The following is a 17,929-nucleotide window of genomic DNA, read 5'->3' as shown; positions in this document are numbered from 1 at the left end:
TATTCATTGATTGGTTCGAATATCAATCATTATAATTGAATATTGAAATTATTAATGAGTTATTATTTATTAATAATTGTTAATTTTAACAAATTATTAATGAAAGATAGTATTTATAAGTTTATATAATTATTAATTGATTCAATTAAGTTCAATCTAATTGAGATTAGTTAATAATTGAAGTATAGTATTAAGAATTTAGTTGAGATCAAATTAAGGAGGGGAAAATACAATGGAAATGAACTCATGTTATCATGAATGAAATTGTGATTAATGAAGTTGGTGATCATTATACTTAGAATCATCAAAGATTATTTTGAACAAATGATTACCTATTGATTATTAGTAAATTTTATCCGGGGAACGATTCTTAAGGAAGTTATATTTAATTTACTAGTGACATCATTGTTAGCAAAAATAATAAAGAATCTGTTATCGTAGATTTATTTTTAACTTGTTATTAGTTATTAAACTATTACTAATCCTAATGTTAATGAAATGGAATATAGTTGATTGATAATTAGTTGAATCAAATGAGGTTTAACTAAATGATTATCAATAATACAGGTTTGTCAAAGAAAAGTTAGTTTTCATTGATAGAATGGCGAAGGTGGTCATTATAGATTTATTAATAAAATTTCCAACATAGCTTGTTATTAACAAGTTATTGAACTATTAATATGAATATTTGGATTGTAGATGACTTTTTACGTACAAACTATTGTTAGTTATTAGTTGACTGAATTTGTAATTATTAATTGAATTAATTAGAGTTAATTAGATTTAATTAATAATTAAGTTATGTAACAAATTTTTAATCGATATGATATATCGATTCTTTTAGTAAAGTTGTGTAGTATCTACATTGAAGTTGATGAGTCTTATTTTAATGACTTAGATATTTTAACGGTTATTAGTGACAATTTAATAATGATTATAATTAAGAGGCTTAAGTGTTAGAGAAACTTAATTGAATTTTAACCATCAAAATGTTAATGGATCATGGAATTGTGCACCTAAGTTTATTGGTGGATTAAATTGATCATTTTAATTAAGTTATAATATTCTTATTCGAAGATTGATAATTGGTTCTTTTATGAATGAATAATGATCCTTTGATTATGTTCAAATGTAGAAGTAACATTAAGGAAGAGTTATCCAATTAGTACTATGGATCTTAGCAAGTAAAGCAAATGATTTAATGAGTAAATATTTATCCTTAAGTTATTCTTAGAATGTAATTTTTAATAATGGAAGGATAATACTAGCGGGGAACAATTGGGTTGACTTGTAGGTCAAATGATGAAACTTAAAACACTTGAAGTATACTTGCAAACAGAAAACTAAAAACCCCTACACATTATTCAACTATGTGAATTTAGTAAACCAAAACATGTGTTTGCATCGTGTATTCTATATGCTTCTTGTTTTGAGTTTTGGGTTGACTAGTGTTGACCAGTCCTAGGATGTTATCAGAGGCTCGGGGGTTATGAGATATGATGGCATGTTGATCTTATTTGGTCTCGATCTTTATAAGCCCAACCATGGTAATGTGATCGTATGCTCTATGAAATGTTTGTATTTACTGATTGTTATTGTTCATTAGTCTTCATGTGTGAAGCTGAGAGGTATGTGTATGAGACACTTGAGCTAATCATTTTTGAGACATCGATCAGTTATCTTTGGATTATTTTATAGTCCCCATGATGGGACTGAAATGTGGATTTATTTCTTGATGATGTCATGTTGTGACATGTTTGACTCAACCATTTTGGAGTCTTCGATCAGTATGATTTTGAGATATTCTTGATTGCTTGTTGAGAACCATTTATCTTGAGATATATTTTGGTTATTGAGAACCAATTGATACTTATGATTATCAGTGATGCCTTCAGTTGCCAATAGAGAACTGTTGTGATCATGATTTTCTATGGATGCTTTTTTAAATGCTCATGGAGATTTGATGATTCTTATCTTGGAGATTTGATGATTCTTATTATGGATATTTGATGCTTTTATGCATATTTGATGATTTTATTATGGATTATCTTTTATGATTTTGAGATTTATAATTCCATGAGCTTAGGGTAGGTAATCTACTTGTAGTGTCAGGAAGTGGCTTCCAATGGGGGTCGGGGCCCTAAGTGGCTGTCAGGGTAACTCATTGTAAGTTTGGTTAATAAGTGATAACATTTACACACTAAATGGGGATTAAATGAACCTAAAAAGATAATTATTGATGTTCTCACCCATGCCTTGAGTGCTTGTACAAGCTAGGATGGGAGTAGTGAGAACGCATGGCTACGACCGTGCATTCCGTAGTATGCCTCGTCAGTATGAGAGGATACTAGTGGCCGCATGAGATCAATATGAACCTGTGGATTTTAGCTAACTGCCAGGGTAACTTGTACATGATAATTGCGATGACACTTTCTCGCTTGCAGAGTAGGTTTCCTACATGTCATTGTATGCCTCTGAGAATTAGATGTCGGTTTTGTGTGATGGAACCTTTGAGTTAGTATACTTTTAGGATTCCTAGACTGTAGAGATTTGTGCTTTGTGTATTGATATCCTATTTGGGACTTGAGATTATCTCCTCGGCACGGTGGGAGTGGACCACTTAGGTTTCACACGGTCGGGTGGTAGTGTATTTTTCACTCTTATCATTTGAGATCCGTCCAAGACACTGTGGCTGGAGTATCCTTGGTTGGTATTTATTCTTCATTATGTTCTTGGAGCATTATGATAGATAATATACCTTATGATGGATGTATTTACTGGTATGTTTCTTATATTGATGATTTGTTTTACTTTGCATATGTTAGTTGATGATTTATTATGCTTTACTTTGCATGTTAATAGGATGTTTTAGGAGTGACATTCTTACTATGTTAATACCGATGATCTCTTCGGTGCTTTGAAATGTTACGCACGGAGGGATAGCTAGGATCCACGATGGTCTAATGATGCTATTTATGGTTGGGAGGAACCCTGCACTTAGTTATTTATGCTTGTGATATATGGTTATCTTTTGTGATGGATGTTTATATCTTTTGTGATGATGTATCATGTATGATATGTGGTTTCATTTATGTTATTGCATCATGGATTAATATTAGATGATGATGATGTACTTTATTTACTTGGATGTTTATTCTTTTAAGCTTTTCATACCCTGTGATATGTACAGTGGATGATTGAGCTAAACTAAAATATAATTACAAAAGGACACTTGTATATTGTTTAAGTACATTGGATGTATCATTGTTATTTCATAATGATGGGATGTTAGATGAATAGTTAATTTAGATGTGATACAACGTTAAGGGATCTTTAAAAAATGTAGCCTGTTATGTATATATGTTATGTTTATTTTCATTTAAATTGTTGCTATTGCTTCCGCAAATGTTATGAATGGTTTTATCTTTCATGTTTTAAAAAAAAATTGTTTGGAAAACTTTAAAAAATTCTTTGGATCCCTTGGCGGGGCATTACATGTAGTCTTGTAGTACTATAATTTTATATTGCAAATAGAAGCTGTATGTTAAAGTATTTTGATTCTGGTTGAAGCCATATGCTCCCAGTTTTGTAATAGTTGAATCAATTTATGAATAGAAAGAAAGAAAGCGGGCATATTAGTCAATCTAGTTATTTTGGTTCATTTTTGTCTCCTTTCTATCTATTTAGTATTGTGCTAAGGAGTTGTATAAGTCTCTATCATTGTCTCTATGTTTTAATGGTGGAAAAGACAGGACAACAAGACTATTGCTAGCTCACTCAGTTCCCCTATTAATCAGGATCTCCTTGTGCTAACTCAATCAGTATATGTTTATGTTGTGTCTGTTGAGTTGCATCTAAGTTCATCAAGTCTCTCCCCTAAGCTTACCAAACTCACTCAATTTCTACTCCTACCAAGCTCACTCGGTCCTTTCCTAGCCAAGTTGACTAGGCTCACTCGGTTCCTATGTCAACAAAGTTCACTTGATATAGTCTTGGTTTAGTTTGATTGCAAAGATATTTCCTTTGGTGACTGAGTCACTCAGTTCCCATTACTATCGAGCAACTCAACATTGCCTGTTACTTAGCCACTTAAGGTATCGAGTAACTCAACACTCGTTGTGGTTCTTGTTTGATGAGTAGAATTTTTTGTGAAATTTTTCACAGGGTATCAAAGCTTTGAGGCCCCACATCCTCATAAGTTTGGGCATTTCTACATATTTGACATGGCAAGAAATGCAGGAAAGACATGGCAATAGCCACCATTCTATATTAGATAGAATTATGACACTTGGGCAAATAAAATGAGAACCGTCATGGTTGCTAATTATTTGTGATAGTTTATGATGAATGGGTTCAATGATGTAACTAAACGAACACATTATGCTTCCCTCATGAACCCTCAGAAGACTCAATTGAAGGAGTCAAGAAGAAAGGATGCAAAAGCCTTAAGTCTTATTGAGGTAGCTATGACAGAGATAATCTTCCCTAAGATAGAAGTAGTTAATCATTCAAAGGAAGTATGGTATATTCTTGAGAAAAATGTCAAAATTATTGATAAAGTCTAAGTAGTGAAGCTATATATGATTAGAAGGGAGTATGAGAACTTTCAAATGAAGGATAGTGAACCAATTGTAGAACTCAGCTCAGGAATCTCTACTTTGATAAACTAGCTCAAATCAAGTGCATAAGAGTATGAAGAGAAAAGGATTGTGGAGAAGACATTGAGGATTTTACCTCAAAAATATGACAATCTTGTGATGACCATTAAGGAAGCAAAGGACCTCACGACATTGACAATGGACAAGTTAATGGGAACTCTTCAAACCCATGAGCACCAGATTAACAAGTCAACCACATCTTCCCAAGAACAATCTTTCAAGGTTCAAGAAAATTCAAGAGATAGGGGGAGAGGAAGAAATAACTCTAGTAGAGGCTCAAGAAGTAGAAGTCATGGAAGAAATGGTCAAAGGAATTGTTTTGCAAAAAGATCATAATGAGAAAGCAATCAAGAGGGAGAAAGAAACTCTCAAAACAACTCTAGAGGAGGTAAAAAGAATTACAACTCCAATAAGAGAAATGTTGAATGTTATTACTATCATAAGTTTGGGAATTATGCAAGTGAATTTTGGAAGAAGCATGGCGATCAATCAAGATAGAATGCAAATGTGGCCGAGTGGGAATATAGGAAGTACAAATAAGCCCACAGCCTTCATCATGAGTATCATTGGTGAAGAAGATAACCCTAAGGTTTGGTACATGGACATTAATTGCAAAAACCACATGAGTGGTAATGAAAGTTTATTTTCTTTCATTGATAGAAATTTCAAGTTTGAAATTAAGACGGGAAATAATGGAAGCATTCTCATTGTGGACAAAGGATCTATCATGGTCCATGCCAAACAAGGTGAGAAGGAGGTACAAAATGTATATTTTTCCTTAGGTATGAGGCACAATTTGATGTGTTGGGAAACTCATTCAAAATGGTTACAAGGTGCTAATGGAAAATGATAAGTGTGTCATTCATGAAAAGGATGGGAGTAAGAACATACTTGCAACAGTCCAAATGACAAAGAACTGAATGTTCCCCTTGAAGATAGAGACATGTTTCTCTTTTCAAGTTAGTGTTGCACCTCCCGAGCTTGCATGTAAATTAGTACATCAGCAATCATCTCTTAAGAGCATGATTGAAGACCCCTGCAAGTTATGACATCTCAAGTATGGACATCTTGGCTTTGCTAGTTTAAATTGTTGTCCAAGAAAAGAATGGTAGATGGTTTTTCAAGCATTGTAGATTCATGTGACAAGTGTGAGGCTTGTATTTTGGGTAAGAAACATAAGCTTCCCTTTAATTCTAGTAATTCTAGAAGGATAAGAGTGACATTAGAATTGGTGCATTCTGACTTAGTTGGCCCTATGTAAATCACTTCTATTGGGGGAGTACTTATTTTATGATATTCATAGATAATTTCAGTCATAGGACATGGGTGTATTTCTTGAAAATTAAATTTGAATCGTTTGATAATTTTTTTAAATTTAAAGCCCTAGCTAAAAAAGAATGTGGATGCTATGTAAAATTCCTTAGGTTTGATAGAGGATGGGAGTATACCTCCAATTTCTTTGATCAAGAAGGAGCTTATAGCTAGTTATACTCTGAAGCAAAATGGAGTGGCTAAGAGAAAGAATAGAACCATTTTTAAAATGGAAAGGAGCATGATGAAAGAAAAGGGACTCCCAACCAAATATTGGGGAGAGGCTATAGCAACAATAGTATACTTTCTTAACAGTTGTCCTATAAAGGTAGTTCATGACAAGATTCCATTTGAAGCATGGTCAAGAAATAGATGGATAGTTGAGCACTTCAGAGTGTTTGAATGTGTAGCATATGCACATGTGCCAAAGGAACAAAGGCAAAGGATATATGAAAAAGGGGTGAAGTAAATATTCATAGGTTAGCTCAGAATCAAAGTCTTATAGGTTGTATGATCCAATCACCAAGAAGATCATCATTTCAAAAGATGTGGAGTTTCTCATAAATCAGTCATGGGATGGCTCAATAGATTAATCTTCAAGCACTTCAAGTAAAGTTTTGATTATAGATGAAGAAGATGAAATTAGTGATCAGCAAGATGATGGAGCAGAAAATATCGATAGCTACAAACAAAGGAAAAAAGGCAAGCAACCTCAAACATGTCAAGTTTCAGCTCCTAGTAGTTCAAGATAGCTTCGAGTTGTTATGCAAAACAATAGCAGCAACAATATTGAAAATTCAAATCCCACTCTTGTCTCTCTATTGCAAAGAAAGGCTAAGAGTCTAAGAGAGATATACTAAGAAGAAAAGTATGATGAAGATTATGATGAGATAGTTAATTTTGCACTATTTTCTCATAGTGATGTAATCTATTTTGAAGAAGCTATGAAAGAAGAGAAATGGTGTAATGTGATGGATGAGGAAATAGATGCTATAGAGAGAAATGAAACATGGGAATTAACTACTTTTCCTCTTAAGAAACAAGTAATTGGAGTTAAATGGGTTTATAGTACCAAGTGCAATGTTAAAGGAAAAATAGATAGGCATAAGGTATGATTAGTGGTCAAGGGGTACAAGCAAGAGTCTGGCAGAAATTATGATGAGGCATATGCCCTAGTTGCAAGCATGGAAACTATGTGCGCTTTCATAGCAATTGCAGCACAACACAAACGGAAGGTACACCAAATGGATGTGAAGTTCATCTTCTTGAATGTTGTATTGAAAGAAGAGGTATATATGGAGAACCACCTGGTTACAAAGTTACAAGTGAAGAACACAAGGTGTATAGGGTGAAGAGAGCTATTTATGGGCTCAAGAAAGCTCCAAGGATATGGTATAATAGAATTGACTTGTACTTGATGAACAATGGCTTTAGAAAAATGATGGTGAGCCCACACTCTACATCAAGGCAGCAAATCATAAGGTGTTGATTGTTGTCTTGTATGTAGATGACTTAATCTTCACTGGAAATGATAATTTCCTAATTGGTGAGTTCAAAGAGGCCATGAAGAATAAATTTGAAATGATAGACCTAGGTCTCTTGAAAAACTTTTAAGGCATAGAAGTAAAACAAATGCATAATAGCATCTCTATCTCTCAAGAAAAATATGCAAATCAAATCTTGGAGAGATTCAAAATGCATAATAGTAAGACATCCACAACACCAACAATAGTAGGTTTGAATTTGAGCAAGGAAGATTGCAGAAAAAGTGTGAATCCAACATTATACAAGAGTATGGTTGGAAGCTTAATGTATTTGACAACAACTCGCCTTGACATAATGCATGCATTAAGTTTGATTTCCAAATTTATGGAAACCAATGGCACGCGAGAAAGAGGATCCTAAGGTATGTGCATGGTACCAAGGGATTCAAAATTTTGTACAATGTAGATAATTTTTTAAGTTGGTTGGATACACTAATAGTGATTGGATTGGAAGCCTAGAAGATAGCAAGAGTACTTATGGATATATGTTTCATATGGGCTCGGGTGTAATTTTATGGGCATCCAAGAAGCGACCTATTGTTTCTCAATCTATAGAAGAGGTCGAATGCTTAGCAATAAATGCAACAACATGTCAAGCTATTTGGTTAATGAGAATCTTGGTAGATTTGAATAAAAAGAAAGAGGATGGAGCCACAATATTTTGTTGCAATATTTTCTCAATTGCATTGTCAAAGAATCCAGTCTTCCATGGGAGAAGTAAGCACATTGAGATCAGATATTACTTCATTAGCGAGTTGGTGGAGAATGGATAAATTAGGATAAATTTGTGTAACTCTGAGTAGCAGCTAGCAGTCATATTCAGTAAATCATTGGGTATAGCAACTTATGTGCATCTAAGAAACAATCTTGGCATAGTTGATTTGGATCAAGAGTGATCCTTGTTTTTGTTGGCTCGGGAAAAAGAGGGAGTGTTAAAATCTATTGGTTTCCCCTTTAGCCAACCACCCACCTACCCTCCTAACACATTAAACTTGGTAGGTGATTTGAATCTAAAAAAGAGAGGGAGTTTTTTTATTAGACAAGACAAAAGGAATGAAGTCTCATTCATTCAATGAGAATAGAAGAAGCGGAAGTAATAGAGTAGAAGCAAGAAGAACACAAAATATCATAGCAGAGAACATAGCATTTAGAGAATAGAAGGAATAGGAAGAAAATCAGAGTTGTAGTAGCACAAGATTAGTTCTTTTGTTCTTTGTAAGTTTATTTTGTTTGTCCTGTGAAGCAGTGATTTCTCTAGGTGTTATTGCATGTAGCCTTGTAGTGTTGTAAGTTTGTATTGCAAATAGAAGTTACAGGTTAAATTATTTTGATTCTTGTTGAAGTCATATGCTCCTAGTTTTGTAATAGTTGAATCAGTTTATGAATAGAAAGCAAGAAAGAAGGCATACTAGTCGATCCAGTTATTTTGGCTCATTGTTGTCTCATTTCTATCTATTCATTATTGTGCTAATTAGTTGTTGAAGTCTCTATTATTAACTCTATGTTTTAATGGTGGAAAAGACTAGACAACAAGATGGTTGCTAGCTCACTCAAATCACTTGTTAACCAGGCTCTCCTTGTGCTAACTCGGGCAATATACGTTTGTGCTGTGTCTTTTGAGTTACAGCTAAGTCCACCAAGTCTCTCCCCTATACTTACCAACTTGGTTTCTACTCCTACCGAGCTCACTCGATCCCTCCCTAACTGAGTTGACCAAGTTCACTTGGTTCCTCTGTCAACTGAGTTCACTTGGTATAGTGTTGGCTAAGTTTGATTATTGAGCTCTTTCCTTTGGTGACCGAGTCACTTGGGTCCCATTTCTGTCGAGAAAGTTGGCATTACCTATCACTCAACCACTTAAGGTGCCAAGAAATTTTTTTTGTTAAGATTTTCACATAAATTAGTATACATTTTTTTTTTTTACCTTGATTTTACCTTGAGGAAGCATATGCTTTTCTTGTGATCCAAGTCAACTTCCATTCTCCTAGCTTACTTTTTCTGGATTAGATTCTAACACCAATGCAATCAATATATCCTTCACATCATTGCTTAAAATAATTTTGTAAGATGATAAAACTAAATATTTGATTTAAGAGGAATGTTGTAAAGTTTGTTGAATGCAATTAGATTTATTCTAAAAATGATGAAGCATGTCATTCTAAGACTAGATGTCAAGAAATGAACAAAATCATATAATCATGATTTAATATTATTCTTTTCCTATAGAGCCTTTCATGCACAAACATTTTAAACTATACATATTACCTTCATCTTTCCTTTAACCAAACATAGTAAATGATTGAAAGGAAATGAAAAGTATTATAATAATATTTTAAAATTGAAAGTATTAAATTATAAATAAATAAATGCACTTTTCAAAATGATTAAATTAATTGAGTTTTAGTTATTAAGTACTACACAGCTATTTATTCTTTTACATCTCTTACATCATATCTATATTTTTATTAGAATGTTTATGATATATGCATCATTGACAAGAAATTAGAAATAATATTTTGAAAATTGAGTGTAAAAAATAATAAATTAAACATATAAATATATTTTTTAACTTGATATATGTTATAAATCATAGAGCTATCATTAAAGTATAAGAGGTTATTTTTAGGCTTAAAGTGATTCAAAGAATTTGATTTTTTGCACTAATCTTACACCACCACATTCTTTTGGTATGTTGAGACTCTATTGTAATATTTACTTTATCTCCCTCAATAAGAATACTATAATTCTTAAGATGTAGTATTGAACTGTCTTCACCATCATGAGAAAAGGATGCCCTTCATCACAATTCTTTACAGATTCTATAAAGTATGCCTGACTTTCCAAGAAATAAGGGAATCAATTCTTATGTTGATATGTGGGTATGGCATCATAGACCCAAAAATAATCCTCAAAAAAAGAAGATTAAAATCTAGGGGAACATCTATAGAATTTTTAGCAATGCCTATGTTTAGGGTCAATTGGCTTGAGGAGTAAAGGATTAATAATAATCATGTAGAAATTTGACCACGGTTTTTCATTGCAAGATGTATGGAAAAATCCAAGCTAGGTAGCATTATGATATAACACAAGTAAGTCACGAACATATTCCACAATAATATTCTAATAGATAAAACTTTTCTCACCTTTTATGATTTATTATTTTTAGCATACACTAAGTCTGTATAGAGATCACAAAGTCTCCTATGATCACTCCAATTATTTTTTATGTCACAATGAGTGTCATCAAGGTATTTAAATCTTGTTGTCACCTCTCTTTTATACCACTCATGTCATCTCCTCGCTTGTCTTGTCTCACTGATCAGTCCAACTTTATGACTTGTGAGTTATGAGAATCCTAGTGTTTTCCTTTTTTATTTCTTATGTATCTATAATTTATTTGAGAAATTTTGTCTGCTTAAAAAATTCAAAGTAGATACTTGAAAAATATACACACCAAGGTGACAACATGAAAAAGCCCAAAATCAAATTAGAAATAAAATAAGCACAAAGAGAATTTTCCAAAAACTAAAGTTGATGCATAGAGAATACACACTCCAAGGTCATAGTAACAAACATTTTAAATTTAAATATGAAGATCAGATAATCAAACAAGGAGCCAGAGCTAGGTTGTTTAGGTTAACTTGTCAAAATTATCTAGCCCTAATTTTGTAAGCTAAAAAAGATTGTATAAAATAGCCTTTAGGGTTAGGGATTTTAAAATGTGTGAGGTGATAGCAATTTCTTGCAATAGTATTGAGTTGTAATGGATTATGAAATGTAATCAAGTTGTAATCACTAGATAATAAGAATATTTGCCTCATTGTTTGGTCGAGTAGTCCAAGGATTGGGTGAACCACATTAAATCTTTGTGTCTTGTGTTCTCTTCTGTGTGCTTTATTATTTTCTTATATTGGTTATGTTTGCATGTAATTTTTATTTAAGTCTCTTTAATCCTAACATAAATATTCTTCTCTTTTCCAGTGTCCACGATCTGCTCTTCCTTCTCATCTTCTTTAGAAATATTTCTAGGGGGATATTAGAGGGGTTCTTATTTCTTTTAGCAGGAGGGGTATCATCATTCTCTTCCCTTGTTTCCATACCATCTCTATCTTTGCCCCATAAATCCTTAGAAACCATATCCTCCCAAGAGTAAATAAAATCTTTCTCCTCACCCATATTCATTTCCATATCATCACTTAGTGAACTTAATTTGAATAATTTCCCGAACCAATTGATTTGTGTAGAAGACCAGCTAGTTTGGACCAAACAGATGAAACAAATGAATTCATTTATAAAAGATTGTACTAAGAAGTGAAAATAAATATGAGATTTATATAAACATAACAGATATAAAAAATTGTAACAATTCAAAAAGAACAAAAAATCATATTACAATGCACATCATGTGACAAATTATAAATTATTTAATTTATTTGACAAACCCAAATCCTATAATAAACATAAATAGAAATAGATTTCAATATCTTTTTTTCCAAATAGAAACAAGAGCTTTGTGAGAGCTTGAGTCCCTGCCTTGTGCAAGGGTTGGAAGGTGAAAAATGGATAACACTAAGTTGAAGACATAAATATAAGAATTTGTTTCACTTAAGACATGATTTAATTTGTTAAATAAACTAAAGTATGATGAAGTAGGCATTATATAATTGTTTAGTGAGTTTTTATTATTTGATGGTTTGTATTTAATATATAAATTAACTAATTTTCATAAAATAGTCAATTGTAAAAAATAATATAATGATGACAAACAAATATATTCATATATTTGCTAACACGTTTTTAAAATAATCAATTCTTAATATTTTTAAAATTGAAATCAGCTCTTAGAAACTATAATTTTATTTTATTTTCATTAAATTCAAATATTTAAAAACTCACATCAATTGATAAATAACTTTTCATAATATAAACTTCAAAAAGTAAAACTAAAAATAATTATATTTCCCCGATTTATTATAATTAATTTTAATTTAAACAATAACAATTTTAAAATATATATAAAAATATAATTTCTTTTTAAAATGTAATGTTATTATAAACCAATCCTCATAGAATTTAAATCTTGCAGAAATTGGCAATGGGAAAAGATTAAGAGCAGCAACTCGACACCAAGCCTGAAATTTGACGGTCACCCCTGCCTGTCATATGAATTTTTGATGACGGTTGAGTCATTTTGGTACCTTTCATTTTACATTCAAAAAAAATTTACATGAATAATTTAATAAATTATTTTTAAATTTTAATAATTTTTCACTATAATTTCCAACATATTAAATATTTAAAAAAACTCAAAAGTACACCATCTAATATTCCAATCTATAAGGAAAAAAATTCAATTAAAATTAAAAGTAAACATTTCATTACTATGTTACCATCATTATGAAAATGATTTAGCCACACAAATTTTTCTAGCCATTCCATTCAAAATTTTCTTTTAACTGGAATTTTTTTCTTCCCTTGATTAGAAATATTTCACCTATCTTCAATTTCATCATTAAAACTAAACCCTTCCCCAGTTTGATTTGTTTGTTCATTTAAATCCTCATCTGAAGAAGTCCCCAAAAATTCTTTGAAAGTTTCTTTCAAATTTTTATTGTGAGATTGTTCATCCTGATTTAGTAATGAAATACAAAAAACATCTGAATCTTTTTTTTTCAGGCCACCTGTACATTTCTCCAATAGTTGCTTGTTTCCTTCTCTTTGAAGACATTTTTTATATACCTACAAAAATAAATATAACATTAGTAACTATGTATGAAAATAAGAGTTATGAAAACTACATACAATTTACCTAATGTGATTCAACATAGGAATTTTGAAAACTACATAAATTTATAGAAGAATTTTAAAGCTACAAATAAAACAGAAATACAATTGTTTGACAAAAAATAATGTTTTTGGTGATATGATTATATAGATACAAATTGGAATAAGTATAATTTAGTAACAAATAAAGAAATCTCATATTTACAACAAATTTCTAATTTTTTCATATTTATTTTGAAAACAATTCTAAAAACAATAACAAATCACAAATGTTTCTAAATTAATATAAGAAAATGTTAACACATAGAAGATTTAATTTATAAGATTAAAAATATAAAATCATAAAAATATTAAAGAAACTTGGCAACTTTCTAAAATTAATATATTTAATTTTAAAAATGTTAAATCAATATAAATATTAACAAGTTTCTAAAATTGAATGCTTTATAAAAAAGATTATAAAATAATAATAATTACAAATTACAATGAATTAAGCTAAAAATATAGAAATAGATATATATAATTAATAATATAAAATATGTTAACAATTAAATCACAATAGAAATAGATATATATAATTAATAATATAAAATATGTTAACAATTAAATCACAGTATTATTTATTATTAGTAAGTTGAGTTTCTAAAATTCATATATTTTAGATTCTAAATTACTATTAATATACAAAATATATATTATATATTAATTAAAATATTTTATATTTTATTATGCATATATTTTAATATAATGTTATATCTATATTAATAAGTGAAGTATTATATTATTCTTGTAAGAGATTTTGACGGTTTATTAAGAAATCTAATTGTCAAATTTACGGTTTTAAAAAAATTTAGCCTGTTTTTTAAAAAAATTAGCCTATCATATACGGTTAAAATATCGAAATACGGCGGCCAATACGCCATCAATTTCCAAGCCTGCTCAACACATTTTTTAAAAAATATTTAACACATTTGATAGCTAATAAATTTGTCCTTATCCTATTTTTTCCTTTATTTTTTCATTTCACAGAAACAATATTTATACCCAGCAAAAACAGGCTTAGCCAATAGAAAATTTGGAATTTGTATTTAATAACTACATTTTTTTAATCATACTACACTAACTTTAGAATAAATAGAGGGGGGCAAAAAAATAGTTTCCTGCAGGGACTAATAATTAAGATAACATAAATGTTAATATATTTATCATTATATTATGAATTACATTAATATAAATTAATGTACATTTAAATCGAAAAGTTTCTCTTAACTAGAAAATAGTATATAAAGATATATGCATCTCAAATTTGAAGTGTGACACAAACCCATCTCCACAAATTTGTCCATTAATATGTGAAAATACAATCGTTCATTATACATACATAAATTAAAAGAAACCTACAAATAACGGTGGGGAAATTGCAGATTCAAAACAAACAATAATTTTGTCAACTATCAAACGTATTTGTACATAAACATAGACAAATTATTAGCACATATATTTGGGGCCGTGTATGACTAGGGTTTCTTTTAGCACTCGGCAAAAGCACAGTAGGTCTGTACAGCGGTGAGCAGCACAACAAGAACTGCAGTACACAGCGCCAACATCTTCCATGGTCTCGAAAGATGCTCCCCATGAAACTCCACCCACCATTTTCTCACCTTGCTTCTGTAATATTTCTTGATCAGCGCCTCCCTGATTCCACTCTTTATGGCCTGTGGATGCTCCTCAAACCCTGCAAAAAACAGAGGCTTGGCCATGCCGTCCCACATGTTGACCACCTGTTCATCCGTTATCATCATACTTTGTCTCTTAATAACCCCTTTCTTTCGCAGCAGGGCAACGTCCTTTGACGTGTCGATGAGGCAGTCCATCAGTTCAACATACCGTGTCACATTCTTGGGCTGATTGGGGTCATTGAACTCCAACGCAAGCAAATTCCTCATCATTACTTCTGTATAGGTGTCAGAAATCACAATCTTGGGGAGAGAGAGTGTCGGATTGCTTGTCAAATCTGATTTGGTCCGAACCAGATTTGAATTGGATTCCAGCCTTGTCGAGCTCTATTGCGTTGTAACTGTCAAGGAAATCATTACGGCCTCTTGCTGGGTGAGGAAAGAAGAGAGCTAAAATGGCCGCAATCATGTCGTCTACAGTTCTTCACAGTAGGTGTAGGTGGGTTTCTTAGGGGGCATATCTTCTTCTTGTTGTGGACTATGAGTCTGCAATAAGGAAGACACATAATTGTGTATGCAACCTAATAGATGGGACTCCTTGTCATATTTAATCTTCACATCAGAAAACACTTGAAAGCAAGAGAGTTGAGATATTCGAGTGTTGAGGAAAGTTTGAACTGTATTAGTATCCAGAAAAATATCTATATGTTTGAGAAGGGAAAGAGGGATCTGGTTTTCCAGCTTCGCAATATCACATCTAATAGTTGTGAGCGTAGGCATAAGAATTTCACTGTACCTTTTTTCTGTTTGACTGAACTCCCGTTTTAAGAACATGGAACCCATTTTTGAGAAACTCGTGGAGGAAGAAGGCGTCCAACATTATCATGCGCCCAAACTTTTGGTTTTCGTTGATCTTCCAGTCGTAGAACTCCTCAAACTCTTGCATCATCTCTGACACACTTTCGAAGAAATTGATGATGATTTCTGTCTTATGCTGTGTTGTATCTCTTATTGATTTGAGCTTGTAAAAATCCATCTGGGAAAGATGGTTGACGCGTTGGTGATGGAACACCGGCAAAGCTTGGTCATGCAGAGTGCGATAGTGGTATGGCCCAAGTGACAGCATTTGAGGAATGTATGCTTCTTGCTTCACGTTAATCAGAGCCCCCGGCACCCACATGCTTGTCTTGTCAATTTTCACAGGTTTCTCGATCTCTGTCAGAAAATCTTCGACCTCCACTGTCCACTCATCGGAAATGAACTCTTGCACTTCACTTGTAGCTCCTGCCATCAAGAACAAGCAAACCCAATTAAATTAAGCTTCCAGAGATTAGTAAAGATGTCCAAGAACTTCACTCTTATGTTAGGTTCAACTTCACGTAAGAAGTTGTATGCTTTAACTGTGACCCAAGGAAGTGCCAGGCTGGTAATTTACTTTCACTGGGTGAGATTTTGACAGGCAATCAACCTCTTCACTTTACTGAGATGTGCTTTCCTTGCTGTCTGCTGGACTAAATCTGAATTTTGAAGTATTTCATTCGATTAGTCTGCTGAAGTTGAATTATTTGTGATTATTCTTTGATCTGATTTGTTTGAGATGTGACATAGAATAGCATTCTAAGAGTCGGTGTCTATGAAAAGAGCACAATCTTGTGATTCCTTTCTGATAAAATTTACTGCTCCACCAATTTTAATTATCCATACCATGGCGGCTTTGTCTATTTTTCACCACTCTTAAACATCAATCTACTAAGGAAGAAAGTAAAAATCGAAAGTAAGTTCAGAAAAATAAGCTAACTTTGTCAGATATCAAGTCATCTGGTGTTTAAGCTGTCTCATAATTCCATAATATAGAATTTAATATTTTTCCTTTCAAAACAAATCATAATGAAACATCAATTGGAATAAACTTCGAAAATATTCCACCCATAGATTCAAATGACCAGCAATTAATATTTCTACGACTCCTGAGAATCCATATCCAAAAAAATGGAACCTACTCATCCTCAATATTTAGAGTAATCCAAAGGAATATCAATGATCAATACACTATAACCAATCCTCTCAAATCGAATGGTTTCTCAAATCGAATGGTTTTATCTTATTCTAAAATACTATTTACATTGCCACTAGACGAAAGCTATACATTAAATATCAACTTTATTCTCCATCAGTTAGATTGCTGCAGACAGCATGTAGAGCCCACCTAGCATTGATGTGAAGTACCTGATTGCCTTGCTGTTATTTCTTGGGAACCTTATCTGGGCCACATGAAAAGAATACGCTCTGCTTTTATGATAATAAAACTTGTGCACTAACTTTAGTCTTAGAAGAGACCAAAATTCTTCGAGTACTTTACTCATCTCACTTTTTCAATTTGGTACGCATATATTTGTCCAGCGGTGTCGCTAGAGAAATAGAAATACTAATGAAGAGTGACTGTGAAAGCAAGATTGCATGATCTATCGGTACCGTGAATCGTGATGACTATGTAAAACAGAGGTGATATTTGGCAATTCTTTTTTAATTTTTTCGGGTGTCTCCAAATATGAATAGTTCTAAAAATAAAAAAATTTGATAGCTTTTCTAAAGATCTGACAATGATTTTTATTAGTTCATAATCAGATATATTATTTTGCCGGCATATCATAATAGCATAACTTTCTTGTGAAAAATAAATCACAATACAAAAATTTTGCTCTGCACAAGAAGTTGCCGAGTGATTATTTTGCTCGGCACCAATGGATCCCTAGCGACGGGCAGTGGGTGCCGAGTAAGCTCGGCACAAGAGAAAGCTGAGTAACTTGGCACATGAGAAAGCAACTCAGCAATAGTGTATGCCGAGTGAGCTCGGCAATAAAGGGATGCCGAGTGAGTGTTAAGAATTGAAACACAAAAGAATACTTAATGATTCTGGGAATGACTTACATCTTATTGAACAATCTAGGCTTATAAA

General features: G+C 32.1%; 2 protein-coding genes and 1 pseudogene across 4 annotated transcripts in view; 1 reads left to right on the top strand and 2 right to left on the bottom strand.

The window, feature by feature from the left end:
- Nucleotides 1-12,873: 12,873 nt before the first annotated feature.
- LOC149560986 (uncharacterized) overlaps nt 12,874-17,929 on the bottom strand; it is a 232,320-nt gene continuing 227,264 nt past the window's right edge. Inside the window, exons 5-6 of one of the 2 annotated variants that reach the window (XM_089824921.1) lie at nt 15,770-16,257; nt 12,874-13,252 (exon numbers count right to left, since the gene is read on the bottom strand). In XM_089824921.1, the coding sequence (XP_089681047.1) occupies nt 13,004-13,252; nt 15,770-16,257 (737 nt within the window). In that variant the 3' untranslated portion in view covers nt 12,874-13,003. Of the gene's footprint in view, nt 13,253-14,624; nt 15,520-15,769; nt 16,258-17,929 lie in introns of those variants that run through there. The other variant, XM_089824922.1, reaches the window with a different exon arrangement.
- On the bottom strand, nt 14,625-15,246 carry LOC149560992 (putative UPF0481 protein At3g02645). Its single transcript, XM_089824924.1, has one exon. It carries the CDS (start codon nt 15,244-15,246, stop codon nt 14,827-14,829), a length of 420 nt encoding a protein of 139 aa, XP_089681050.1. The 3' UTR covers nt 14,625-14,826.
- The window catches only part of LOC149560991 (putative UPF0481 protein At3g02645), a 28,467-nt pseudogene continuing 27,517 nt past the window's right edge, over nt 16,980-17,929 (top strand). Inside the window, exon 1 of the transcript XR_016363744.1 lies at nt 16,980-17,475. The product of XR_016363744.1 is annotated as a putative UPF0481 protein At3g02645 (transcript). The remainder of the gene's footprint in view (nt 17,476-17,929) is intronic.

The sequence above is a fragment of the Cupressus sempervirens genome, chromosome 4 (assembly GCF_028749045.1).
Source record: "Cupressus sempervirens isolate cs-2001-9-10 chromosome 4, ASM2874904v1, whole genome shotgun sequence".
In the NCBI taxonomy this organism is placed as follows: Eukaryota; Viridiplantae; Streptophyta; class Pinopsida; order Cupressales; family Cupressaceae; genus Cupressus; species Cupressus sempervirens.
This window is presented reverse-complemented; position numbering and strand designations above follow the sequence as displayed.

What these genes read in the sequence shown, in the direction of transcription:
- LOC149560992 (XM_089824924.1), bottom strand. Translation starts at nt 15,246, where the DNA reads ATGATGAGGAATTTGCTTGCGTTGGAGTTCAATGACCCCAATCAGCCC.